The sequence below is a fragment of the Meleagris gallopavo genome, chromosome 3 (genome assembly GCF_000146605.3).
Source record: "Meleagris gallopavo isolate NT-WF06-2002-E0010 breed Aviagen turkey brand Nicholas breeding stock chromosome 3, Turkey_5.1, whole genome shotgun sequence".
Classification (NCBI taxonomy): Eukaryota; Metazoa; Chordata; class Aves; order Galliformes; family Phasianidae; genus Meleagris; species Meleagris gallopavo.
The window spans coordinates 64,526,584-64,540,758 of NC_015013.2; the positions used below are offsets into that span (position 1 = coordinate 64,526,584).

A 14,175-nucleotide genomic window follows, 5' to 3' on the forward strand; every position below is an offset into this window, starting at 1 on the left:
AGCACTGGATGAATTCCCATCCCCTATATCATCATTGACTGCACCATTAATCTTTTGCGCTTGTTTTTCTCACAGGTTAGTGACTCCAGCTGACATAACTTCCCTCGATGACGTTCCTAAGCATGCTCTACAAACTCAGAGCATAGAAAATAGAGAGATACGAACCTCCACATGTATTAAGTATTTGCTATTACAACAAATTCTCCTTATACCTCGTCCTAAGTCTTAATGTTCCAAGCCTGCCAGCCATTCCCAAGGCCTTTTGTCCCCAGACAACTGCTACTTCGCCAGGAGCTGCTCACCTTTGGGTGTCACCATAAGGCCTTAACCTCGTCCAGGAACATCTGTTTGCAGGTCAACAATGACAGTTTCCTACATAGCATGTTTCATTTCATTGTTTGCTGCTGCTGTCTTTACAGGTTCTCACCAGCAGTTTTTGAAAGAGCTCCATGCAGCAGCATCCTTTCAGCACAGCCTCCCCATCTCTGCTAGGCTGTCTCACCAAGTCTATCTCATCCATAGGTATTCCACTCCTATTTCTGCCCCTGCTTATTTTTTTCTCCATTTATATTTATACTAAAATATAAATGTGATTATATACAATGTTACCAAATTGTTACCTGCCCTAACAAATAAGTGTTCTATCTTATGCATTGCAATGTGTAGGAATGTTCAGAAAACATAATCTAACATACAACTTATGCAGTGAATACAATTAAGATGGTACGCATTCAAGATACAACCATAAAAGATAAATTTTCATTCCTTTAACAGCACATGTCATAGAGACTACTGGCTGAAGCAAAAGTTAGTAACAAATAGATAGCACTGCCAGTTTCAAAAAACAAGCAGATGTTCAAATCTCCAAAATCATGAAAAAGTATTAAAATAATGAGACTTAAAAAAAAAATACATTAGTTTTTGAGCTGCTTCTTAAAATCTATGTAGATAACTGGTAATTTCACAATGAACATAAAGTTATCTAGGGGTTGGAAACAGCTGTAACGGCAGAGTATTCTATGGCAAGCTTTCAAAATCTCAGGATGGGCTTAACCTGTTTTCTCTATTACCAGGATGGACTTTTAAAAATAATTTCATTTTAAAACAAATGTTCATACTTTCAATTTGTTTTCTTCTCTACAAGCCTTAAGATTGCACCCAAGATACCACCAGGGGAATTTACATTCCTGCAGTCCTACATTCAGGAACTCAGAGATGAAACACTGAGAAAAGCACCAACCGTTACAAAGTCACAAAAGACAGCAAATACTAATTGCAAGTTTGCAAAATAGATGTGCAGATATGGAAGCTGTTCAAGATGAAGTTGAAGCATCACTTTTATACTTAAACTATGTTAATTCTGACTTCTTGTATTCCACAAATTGTCAAATTTAACTACATACCATTATAACAAGTCCTGTAATTGATACTGAGTGGAGAACATCTCTAGAAACTTGTGGTACTTAATATAAGTGGTGACTATAAGTAAAAGTAGCTTGTAGCTGAGTTCTAGAAAAAAAAAAGAACAAAACAAAAGCCACCTAAATAAGAGTGGCCATTAAGGAAAGAGAAATTTAGAAGGATGCAGTTAGATACTGCACAACAGAACAGAAAAAAAAATAACTCATGAAAAAATATTCTAAAAATCATGAAGTTTCTGCTGAGGAAGTAGGCATACATGAATTCAAAACCCAACAAAACAAAGTTGACTACAGTTACACTGTAGAAATATTGCTCTTTTTTCTTACTCTTTGCCAAAAGAAAAATGAAAAAATAGTGATAGCTTTGAAAATACTACCACATAACCAAAAGAAATGTGTTCTGTCAGACAGATGTTTGAAATACACACTTATTAACGTACCAGTATGAACAATTTGTTACAATCTGAAATTGCTCAAATGGTGAAGCATTTGGAACAACAATAACAAAAAAATTACTCCTATCAAACACAGAATCTAAAACAGCCTAAGGAATGAAAAGACAAATTTCCTACCATGAATAGGAAAGAGCAAGTGACTTTGAAAAGCGCTGTGTCAAGACTCGGTAAATTTGAAACACCAAGGTAATCCTTTCTTAGGATTGCAGCAACACTGGGATCTGTTGGGTACAAATCTCCCACTGGATGTGAAAAGTGAGTTTTCTATGCTACAAAAGGAAATTTAGCCTCAAAAGTAGACTACAGTACTATTGGAAACGTGATTTTCTTATTTTTGCTTCTTTTTTTTGATCAAGGTATTTGGTCAGCTGTAGCCTTTTTACCACGACATAGAGACAGATCCTTAAATTAACCTAAACTATGCCAGGCCTCACAGCTGCTCACAGCTCACAGATCACACATCTCCACTGATATTAGAGGTGTCCAGGTGAGTAGCCCACCTGAATTACTATACAGTGCAAAACAGATGATGATGCAGAAACAGGAACTGACTTACAGAAGAGTTTCCAGTTTTATAGTAGTATATGGCTACCTTGCATTTATTCCATCTGAAACTTCAGAATGAGGACAACTCAGCTTAACAATGTACAGCAGTTCTGCTTCTTACATTTATAAAAATAAGGGTATCACATAAGCCTGCTGCAAGTGAAGTTGTAGGAAGAAAAAAAAAGTAAAAAAGTAAAATCATACCAAATCACATAGAAATTAAAAAGAAATGGAAACTTTTTTATCACTCAATCACGAGATCCAGTTCCATCACTAATTAATTCCAGTGCCTGGCCAACACACTATGTAGATTCTGTCTGTTTGCTAATTACTACTTTTTCTCTGTTTACTTAGGTGATGGCAAATAATGCTTTAACCCAGTCCTGCCATTCCCTGTACCAAACTAAAGCTGTCACTAACATCTTTCTTCCCCCAAAAGTGGGACGCCTTTCACATCTAGAAAGGGGATGAGCAGAACTTCGTGCCTCCTGACCAGCATGTGGATCTCTTTTGTGATCCATGAAATTGCCTGTTGGCTTTTAGATGATTATCTTCTTCTGCTCCCAGCTCAGATGAAATCCTTGCACAAGTGATGTGGGTTCAGTAATGCAACAACCACTCTATCATGCAATCAAATCATTTTTCTCTCTTTTTTGAAAGCTATGTGGAAAATTACATAACTAAAAGAAACGATGAAGGAACATTACTTAAACTGCAAATTGAAGCAAGATTAGGAAATTCTAGCTTCATAATGGCCCAAACAGACTTAATTCTGCCCACTTGTGTACAGTCAATAATATAATCTTTAGCTATTTTTTTTTAATGCAGTTTCTCTCCTCCCAGAAGCAAGTCCTGTTTTTAGCACTGAATACGTACTCTGGGATCAAACTAATGCTGCACATAATCTGGAATTTCCTAATATCTAGGTGCTTAACTTTTCAAGCTCAATAACACTTTTTCACTTAGACTTCTTAAATATATAATTATTTAGATGACTTAAACGTACTTTTTGCTTACAAAGTCTTTTTCTGTTTACATATCATACTCTAGCCTAAATAAACGCTAAGACAAAGGCCAAGCTGGCTGGTAGCCCAGAATGTAGTTGTTAGCAAGTTGACAAGGACCACCTTATACTCATGGAAATGTCTAAATATTGTATTTGAGACATAAGTAAATTTTAAAAGGCGATCTTTACAGAAAGAAAAACTGAGCGGATTTAGAACAGCATAAACAAGTTGCTGGATGAAATGAAGACTCAATGGAATACGTCTGTCGAAGTCGTCTGACTTACCCCAGCTCTCCATTACTGTAAAACACCAAACACTTAAGGACAGGAAGTATCCTCATGTTACCATGTAAATAACTAATGGGCTTAGTTTATGTTAACAACTAACCCAGAGACTTCCAATTAAAACAAAACAAAACAAGAAAAAAAAAAAAGACAAACCATCAACCTAAAACATGGCTGAGTGTCTGAACTTTTTCCCCAAAGGTAACTAATTCTCATAATTCTTCAGGTGACTTCCCTTTTCTTCTACAGATTCCGATTAAATGTATGGTAAATGTGAGCACAGCACAATTTAAGGATGGTCTGCAAAGACAAATAAAAATGGTACTTTTTCCAATCTACGAAATATCTAAAAGGTGCAAGGTGCAGTTTAAAATTTTCTTGTACTTGTTTCCTTTTTCCTTCGAAAATTTGTGCAGTGTTAGTGTCTTATCTTGTTCTTACACATAAGAGCAATGGAGGACGAAAGGAGTAGCATGGAAGTCCCCCTCAGTTCCCATCGGAAGCAGTAGGGTGATGAGTGACATTTTTTTCTCTTGGCTGTTCGCCCAAAGCTTGAATTAAACATTTTAACAATAGCCAAACAAAATGGGAGTTTTATACAGCCTGACTGAAAATCCCTTTTCCCTCTCAAATGACAGTTTCTTGTGACAGATGATGGCTAGAGATGACGGCTTCACCTCCGTGTTTTCCCAGCTACTCACAATCTTCCAGTAAAAATAAGATAGACAAGAAGTGATACATATTTAAAATAAAACAAGACCTTTGCAGAAACCTTACATCTGACTACAAAAACAAAGCAAGTTCTTCAGGCTTTCCTAATATGTCTTAAGAATCTGTAAAAGGGAACATAGTTCTGCCTCCTTTTCAGGAATTCTTTAGAGATTCAGGATTTTACTATGGTGAGATAGGCAAATCCCATTGACAAACATGCCATACAAAAACCAAAAGACGTGTCTATGTATAAATTTACTAATGCTGGCATTCTAGCCTTACTAGATATTAATAAAAGTACAGGAGTGTGGGTGAAGGTATTATACCTGGTCATGGCTGGCTTCAATGGAGCTTCCGATACCTTGGAAAGTCATCTGCACAGGAGACAGTGTCAAACAGGTCATACACTCTTTGCCATTTTGTCTATCATTGTAGTGTACCTATAACAGAATAACATACGTAATCTGCTAAACACCAGGTTTGTACAAGGGAGTCATGCTACAATACTGTCCCTTTTCAACAAGTTTGTAAGAAGAATTCCAAACATTTACATTGAATTCATCTTTAATACAAAACAAGGATTGTGTAAAATATTCTAGGTAGTCACATATTGTACTGGGGCCAAATTTTCCGAGTCAACTGTTGGATAATTTACAAATGCTATGTTCTCCAGTCCCTACAGCCTTTTAACTCAATCCAAGATGTTATACCTACAAATTACAAGAACCTAGTTTCAAGTCACAGTTTCAAAGGTAGATGTCATTTTTAACATTTTGTAGCTTGGTTATAAAACATCCATGTAAGTCATTACACCTCCAAAACCCTGGCAGTAACAGTTTTCATTTTTCAACTGAAATGCCATATCTAATAAAATTCACTAACTTACTTGGCATGGCTACACACTGTTGTATATTTTAATTTGATTTTGTAATTAAATCAAAATGACGGATAGCATGGTGAAGAATTCACATTCTTCCTGAGACGTCTAGGCTATCTTTTTCTAAGAGTAACTTGTTCTTTACTAGCGTCAAGATGTGCATGTTAAACCTGACTCTTGCGTGAAATACAGAGGAAGCTATTGCTTCTACTTGAATTATTTTTCTTGTCTTCAGTCCCCCTTCAGATAGTTCTTAAATCCCCTACAGGAAGGATGGATTTTAATACGTCGAGACAAAATTAAGTTAAATGTTGCCAGCATTTCATTATTAAGAACACGTTGCCACTCATGCTGAATTGCTGAAATATTACAATCTGCTATGTAGCTCCCAGCTTCTAGACAGGCAGATCAAGCACTTTGTTCTGCAAGAGAGATGGAATTTGGTTTATGATGGTAATTTACATTGGCTATGTGACCCCTGTCAGAAATGGAAAGAGAGATCAGCTCTGCTGGAGACAGACCTTTTATGTTAGTATCTATTTACAGCTGTATAGATCTCAGGCAAAGGTTACGTGAGAAAGTCTCACCTTTAAACGTGGGCTAAAAAATTATTCTTGAGAACAACTAGGAGCCATGTTGTTCCTGTGGAACTGATTTAGCAACATTCATGATACTGATTCGCAAACCATGCATATTGTATTCACTGTGCCTATATCTTCCCTGCCACAGGTGCAAAGTGGGAATCATTCAAGTGAAGCAAAATCAGTGCAAGACTGGTTGAGTGAGAGGAAAACCAAATCGTTGCTGTACTGCAGAATTAATTTACTGACAACACATAAAAAACAAACAAACAAACAATTCAGCTGTGGCCAAAAGTTGGATACAGAATGCAAAGTTCTCGCAGTCAGTATAGAAATACTGATTTCACTCAGGTCTTGTTAAAGCTTTCTGGATTGCCCCCGTCTCTCCTCCTCTCTCAACCCCCACAATACGTGCCTACTAAATTGCCTATGGCTCTCTGCCAGAAAAGCCATACTACTTACTTAGAAACCACAAGAGGCCCCTTCACATATACAATGGTTTAACTTTGATTAATCGAAAGAAGTATGAAGGTATGAAATTTGGCTTGCATATATAAACTGAAGTTCTTTAAATGTCAAGGACTACTGTTATGACAAGAACTTATCAAGACTCCACAACTGCAGTATCTAGTTGCAAGCTAGATATTCTGACCAGTATGTGTTGTGGAAAAGCAATGTGGAGAAATGGGGCAGAAAAACTGACAAGGAAGATTCTGTCCTGCAAATATGACATAGCAAAAGAGGCAAAATCTGGTGACCTAGAAAAGTACACATTGTAGAAAGCATATGGAGAAACAGAAAAATGGAACTTTCTGAACTGCTTAGCATGCGGTAGGTTTATTTTTAATGGGAGTAATAAGAATAAAGTTACAGTACACTAATGCTCACTGGAATAAAGCAAAGTTAACAAGATGAAAGAACAGGAGACACTGTGAGGAAAAATGAGAAGTACCACATCACATCATCATTTGCAATAGCAGATTTGATCCACACCCTACTTTTGAGTTCCATGTTGAAACTGCAATAAATTCAGAATTTTGGTATCTTTCTAGGCTTAACTTCCCTGAAAGAATTTCTTGATGCATTTTTGGCCTCATCTTAATGGATCAAGGCCATTACTTCATAATTTCTTAGACAATAGTCCTCTAATTATTTCTTGCTCTGTTGTTCATTCTTCATTTTAACCAAAATAAACACTCTTGATGTTAATTATAGAAAACAGTGATATAAAAACAAAAGACTGGACTTCGAAAGTGGGACAAAATAAAATTTTGTCCTTTCATTAAGTCTCTCTAGCCTACAGATTCACACAGTCAGCAAAGGAACATTCATTTTTTTCTCTATATTGTTTGCACACATGTGACTAATTTCGTAGTTTGGTTAAATGACCTGTTTTGCTATTTATCGGCCCAGCCACTGCATTCTCAAACTCACTATTTTATTTCTTCTTCAAATGTGATCTGTAATCTAAAGTTTGAGAGCTTTTTGTCAACTAAATGTGCGGCGGTATTTATTGATTTGAGCAGAATGGGCACTCAGATAGAAATGGTGGTAGTTGAATAGTTACCAAATAGTCCAAATATCAGCAGATGGTTCTAGATTTTCAGCCAGCAATATACTGTAAATGTTTTGTCTGACATGTCTGTGCAATTATGGCTAAGTATGAGAGGATCTTGAATGTCTATAAAACTGCTTTAAGAATACCATTATTATCCGAGGCAGGGGAACACAAAAGGTGTAGAAAACGCTTCCTTCAGAATCTGTGACCGAGGAGCAGCAACTGAAGGCTGGCCAAGTGCTCCAAGAGTGCTTGCACAGCTATTGCTAAGATTAACAACCGCAGTAATCCTTTTCTTATTTAAGTTACTAAGTGCCTGTGGTTGAAGAGCTGTGAGCGCTGCCCCCAGCCTGCCTGCACTGCGCCTCTGCTGGGCAGGAGAAGAGGCAGTGGGGCCCGTGAGGGATGGCTCTATCATAGCTATAACTGGTCGTTTTCCTTTTCCATATACTACGTAGATAAAAAATTAAAAAGTTCTGAGAATAATTACAGTCTACATCCTAATTTTCAGGCTTTGATTTTTTGTAATTAAGGGATTAATACGTGTTTTAAGGATTGAACAGCAATGAAATTTCACTCATTAAGGTCGGAATATTTGATTTGGTTAGCATAAGAGCAGAGATTTCTTTTACTAGAACAGCATTAGGATTTGGTTAGAAAATAATGGCCAACGCATTGATGTTTGCAGTGTGGGTTGTACAAGTTCCTGAGTTAAAACTCAAGAACTCAGCCTCAGCCCGTTACGAGTGATTTACGCGTAACTCTGCTCAAAGGTACTTCCACACAGCACGAAGTAGTGCCACTGCCAGATCCTGGCAATAATTCTAAATGAGTGCCCATTTATTGGGAAAAGCACACAGCACTGCTTGCTTTTCTCCTGGGTAACTGCACACGGCCAGTGTCTGAGATAAATCAAGTATAACCCGCTCAGGAATCCCAAACACAGCACTCCATTGTTCTGTGTAGACAGGGCACAAAACTGCTGCACATAAAACGCAAAGTGCATCCCAGGCATCAAAACAATGAAATAAATCCTAGGCGACTTTTTTCCACAAGCACACGCCAAAATCCAAGTGGATTTACTCATACAACCATGTTTTTATGTTTGATATTCTCAGGAGATGCAACTGTATATCTTTTTAAAAGATTAAGTCACTCGGGAACAAGCTGTATGGCACAAGTATGCATGCAAGGGCTCTACCAACAGGCACATACACATGGAAACATATGTGAAGATCTGAAGACATTTTACAGTCACGTTGAAATTTAGCCCTTGTTTTTAATATTTTAAATTACTGTAGAGATGGAAATATTTTGATGAACACTTTTAGCTTTGCAAAAAGGAAGATATAAAATGAATGTTTACAATGTCACAACTGAATGTGGAATGGCATAGCCAAAATTCTCAACCACGCATGCTATTTTACAGAGGAAAAACTAAGCTGCAGTGTATAAAACTGCATAACAAGTTCTAGTTAAGGTTACTTCTATCATAACTGTACTCCACAAGTAGGAAATTTCCCACTTACTTTGCATTGATATAAATACATGTCTCTTGATTCTAGCTTTACTATGATATCCTTCAGCATATGTGTTATAATAAAAACAGCAAAAATATTGCAGGACTTGTCTTGCAACGGGCTAGTTTCAAACACCGGACCAACATACAAGTTCAGACAATGGCCACAGTTAACCCACATGCATTATTCTACAAACGCAACGTCCCTAACATCATGCAAGAGTTACTCTCCTGGTCTTCAGTGGGCACACTGGGATTTGAGCACCCCTCATGCATGAACAAGGGCCATGTTTTACTGAGGCATCACTGAGGAAGGCAAGAGAGCTGCTACAGGCACAAACTCACTCGTCTATGGTCAGCAATGGGCTGGGCTAACTGCACCAACAGAAGATGAAGGGAGGGAAAAGAAAGGCTGCTATTTTCACACAGCACTGCTTAGATGTTCACAGTTTGAGACACAACTTCTGCCTGGCCAAATGCTTTCTTTATTGAACATTTATTAACTTAAAAAAAAAAAAAAATAATATGAATTACCAAAAGAAAGAAGTCATCTGTGACACTGGAGTTCATGTTTCCAAACCAAAAACTACTCTGAGTCAAAGCATCAGCGGGAGTCTCAGAATGCTAGGCAGAAATAAACTAGGTAATAAAATGCCATTATGTTCAGCAAGGCACAAATCTTCTGGATTGACAAGCCTTGACTATTTTGTTAGAACAAAGGATGCTATTTCTTTAAATCTGCCCCTTAAAGTGAAAGCACAAACTTTTGTCCTAAATTTACAGAACTTCTCAGATTTTACATAGATTTCTTTGGATTTACAGCTAACTAAACCAACTAAAATGAACTGAAAAATCAGATTTTGAAATAGTAATTCTGAGTTGAACAAATGTCCCATGAAGCACTTTTGTTCCTTCAGCTTCCTGCTGAACTGCCTATCTTTGCTATGTCAGCCTTTCAGCTTATCCTCTCTTTTCCTCATCTATTGGCAGCCAGGTGACCTAATAAAACAATTCAAACCATCCTGATGATGCTCAAATGCTGTTTCATGCACATTTATCAGTGAAGAAATACTAGTGGTGAAAAAAAAACATTTAAATCTACTTGCTATTTTCAAACCGTTCCCTCAAAGTCAATTCCAGAAGCTTTCATAATACGGTATTCTAGTACCTAAAAACCTGAACCCTTATATTATTCATAGAGCTTTCCTAACAAATAACAGGTTCACCAATTCAAGAAACAAGAGATTGTCTCTCTAGACATAAAGTGTCACGAGAGAGATCCAGAATACCACTTTGCTTTCTTCCTATCTGCTTTACAGTCCCGTATATCTCATTTGTGAGAGTGGAACAGAAGAGGAATGAGTGAAAAAAATTGCCCCAGATGAAAAAATAAGAGAGAAAATTTAACAAAATATATTAAAAAAATCAGAGCAAAAGCATTGAATCAAACTGTTTCCTGCAATGCTGGAGTTCCTTGATGTAGTGCGATTACTAAATATAGTATTTTACTAATCTCAGCAGGGAGCTGGCTAACTGCGTGCCCGTCAGATGTGTTTAATAGTCACCCCCTGTGGAACAAATCTAAGGAGTGCATGAAAAACACCCACATTTTAAAAAGACCCCTTCCTAGATCATTAAGGAAAGATAAAGGTCTGTACATTCATATGTGATATATAACACAATCATTGTGTCAAGAAAACACATGTTTGATTAGCACGCCTCGGGCTCATCAATCGTGGTGTCTGCTTCCCAGCAGTGGCCAGGGATCTGCTGCAGCTACTGCAAGATGGGGGAAGGCACGCGGTAGCCCGAAGACTGACAGCTCAGCAGTAAATCTTGAGCAGTTCTAGCATGCTCTTCTCCTACAGAGCTCAAATACCAACTGTATTGTAGCCTTAAATCTCCATTAAAATACAATCCTAGGTTTTGGACTAAGAAATAAACCATTACTCTGCCAGAAATAGATAACAGTAAGCAGCAAAAGACAGTCACAGTTCGCTGCAGCAGTATTTTACATTCCTGACCATAGCAAGGCAGACACTTGTCACCTATAAAAGCATGAGAAGTATGAATAAGAATGAAAAAACTTGACACAGTTCCCAAAGAGAATATATAGCATAACTTAATAGCAAAATCAGTGTATCCGAGCCAAAGAAACTTGCACATAGTTATTTTATACTACTTATGTATAGTCAGAGCTCCTGTCTTCAGTGACATGGAGGATAAGTAAGGTTTGGCCATGTATGATACTCAGTCAGGCCAAGCAGACCCAGCTCTCTCCTACCTCTGGATGTGATGCTTGCTTCTGACTAAGAAAAAATTGGCTACTGGCACTGGCTTGAAGTATGATCGGTACAATACAGGACCTACTGCTCACCTTACTTCTGTTAGACCCTATCCCCGGTAAGCATTTGTATTAGTAAAGATGGTGATCCTGTGGAGCACATGCAAAGTGAGGTATCCCAGCCAGCACTCAAGAGAGCAGAGAGCAATCCCTGCTGCCTGTGGCAGGAGGCTGAAGTCATGCCGCGGGACATGGCATGCTACAAATAACCACAATTATGTTGAACAGCACCTTGCTGCCCAGTTCCCTTCCTGCAGTCTACAACTAAAATATGTAATACAGACGTAGAAGAGAGTAATTTAACCACAGTAAATTAAAATGCTGAACACAATCTCTCCCCAAAAAGAATGAGAAAGACCTGATAAGGAAAAATGAGTTATTCAGAAGTGAAATCACTACAAAGCACAGTGAAGCAATATATAATACCAGATGTTTTTCTCAGAAACAACTTATTTGCCTCACACATACTGATTCAGACAGATACTATATGCACAGCAATAGGAACTGAAATTAATTTTATAACTCCCAGTCAATGGAAATAGAAGAATGGGTGGGGGGCCTGGATCCCTTATTCTCATCACATGGCCTAAGAAGAAGAGGAAGATGAGAGCTGTGTTCTGCTAACGGAACTGACAGAGAATGAGGATGTTACAGGGCACGTGTAGAGGAGCTGTTCCCTGGGCACCTGCCCCACAGCTGGATAAGGTGAGAGGGGAATTCAGCCAGTCTGGAGTTAGAAGGTCCTTGATATCGACAGTGCCAATGGGAATACGTTTTCAGGAACACTCCTCTTATTTAGGAAGATTGCTACTCAAGTGAAGAGCTGAAGCGTGAGCTGTACACTGTTTACACGCCGTGTGTGAAAGTCCAAAACGTTATACTGCTGAACAAGGAATAGAATCACCATGAAACTGCATATACAGAACCAGCTGCCTGAATTCACTGAAAGACCCATCCCAAGTATAGACTACTTGTGTGCGCCAGCTAAGATACATAACATTGTGTGGAAAGAATCATCCTGCTTTAATTAACTCAGAAGAAGAAATCATCTCACTGCTGGAAAACATACCACTTCATTTGTGCTCTCCTGAGGCTGAAGGAGACTGAGTTTTGAGCAAAAAGCCTCTGAAAGCCTCATCTGAAAATCACAGTGAGAGATGACTCCACCCCTTCAAGCTGTTTGTTAAGGGTTTTTGCTTCAGACCTGAGTTCCTTCAGTCCAGGTCAAGCTGGGCCTACCACAAGCCCCATGCTGCATTTTCACCTTGCTGCTGGCTGATATGCACAGTCACCTCCTGGCCATATCCCTAACTGGTGCTGTGTGAATCACAAATGCCACTGAAATCATCAATAAAGTCCCAACTGAGCGGCTGCTGTTGTCTAAAGGAAAACTTCTTTCCCTGCTAATCTCTATTACTGTTCCAACAAAACTAGCAATCCTCTTGAATAAAGAAGGAAATTTTGTAACAAAATAATCTGATAAAAGAGTGTACGTTTTCTCCAGAGAACAAAGACTGTAAGTTCACACAGATAAAAGAGTTCTCCAATTTCCTGATCTCTGCCTGGTGGTACAGAACTGTAAAAATGCCAGAGAAATTTAGAAAGCTGCAGTGGTTTTGGCTGAGATGGGAGGAATTTTCTTCACAGAAGCCTGTATGGTGCTGTACTTCAGAAATGTGACCAATACTGTGCTGATAACACAGCAATGTTCAGCCGTTGCTGATCAGTGCTGCACAGAGCCAAGGAGGTTTCATTTTCTCACACTGTCCTGCCACTGATGGGGTGGGGAGAACAAGGAGCTGGGAGGGGACAGAACCAAGACAGTTGGCCTCAAAGACCAAAGGAACATTCTATACTGGGTGGCACTGTGCTCAGCATTAGAAATGAGGGGAGAGAAGTGGGAGCTTGGACTTCCGATGTTTTTCTTCCCAACTAACCATTATGAGTGATTTCTAGGAAATCATCTGTCTACCAAAAGGAAGTAATGAATGATTTCCTGATTTCACTTTTCTTGCGTGTAACTTTGCTTTATCTATTAACCTGTTTGTATCTCAACACACAAATTTTCTCACTTTTGCCTTTCCTGCTCTCACTCCCAGCTCACGTCAGAGGGCAGACTGAGTGGCTGTATGGTGCTGAGCTGCCTGCCAGGGTTAGCCAACAATAAACACCTGTATTGAACATCATGCAATAGTTTAGTCATCAGCAAAAGTGCAAACTTCACAGTAGGGTTTTAAAAAAAAAAAAGAAGACAGAAACCAAGATAATGAGGACTTTGTCATCCGTTTCTATAGTAGGTGTTTATATTCCCTGCTGGTAAGAGACAAATATTTCTGCTGAGATCTGAGATTCTGGTAGTGGCCATTGAGCATGTTGTATTACAAACACACAGGAACACACTGTCCCTCTGCAGAAGCCAAAATTCTCAGTGATGACTTCCACACATCTGATCTATCTGATCAATGAACAAGTACAGTGACAATCAACTTGACAAAGAACCAAGGTACAGGGAGAGGATCCAAAAGCCCAATTCCAATGCCTGTATGTTGCAGAAGATACTGATAATAAATGGCAACACAGTCACCCTCGAGCTATTCCAAGGGACTTCACATATGTGGATGAAGCAAAAATTGCTTTAACAGCCTTATTTAATTTTTTTAAATCCCAACTTGTCCTGATTTAGCAGATAGGACCATCTTCAAAGAAGTATTTATTTAAAAACAGCTTGCTGACATAGCTTTCAAATCTGTATTACATTAATGATGCCAGAAAGACTGATACTGCAGTTTCAAGAGTTTCCTTTAACTACTGCTTATATTTTTCAGTTTGAACTAGTGGTGAGATCTTTCTACTCACTGGCACTAGACCATTT

General features: G+C 38.4%; 1 protein-coding gene across 1 annotated transcript in view; it reads right to left on the reverse strand.

The window, feature by feature from the left end:
- Positions 1–560: 560 nt before the first annotated feature.
- LOC100546341 (double-stranded RNA-binding protein Staufen homolog 2-like) overlaps positions 561–14,175 on the reverse strand; it is a 35,686-nt gene continuing 22,071 nt past the window's right edge. Inside the window, exon 4 of the mRNA XM_010709051.3 lies at positions 561–4,864. Coding sequence (XP_010707353.1) covers positions 4,745–4,864 — 120 coding nt within the window. The 3' untranslated portion in view covers positions 561–4,744. The remainder of the gene's footprint in view (positions 4,865–14,175) is intronic.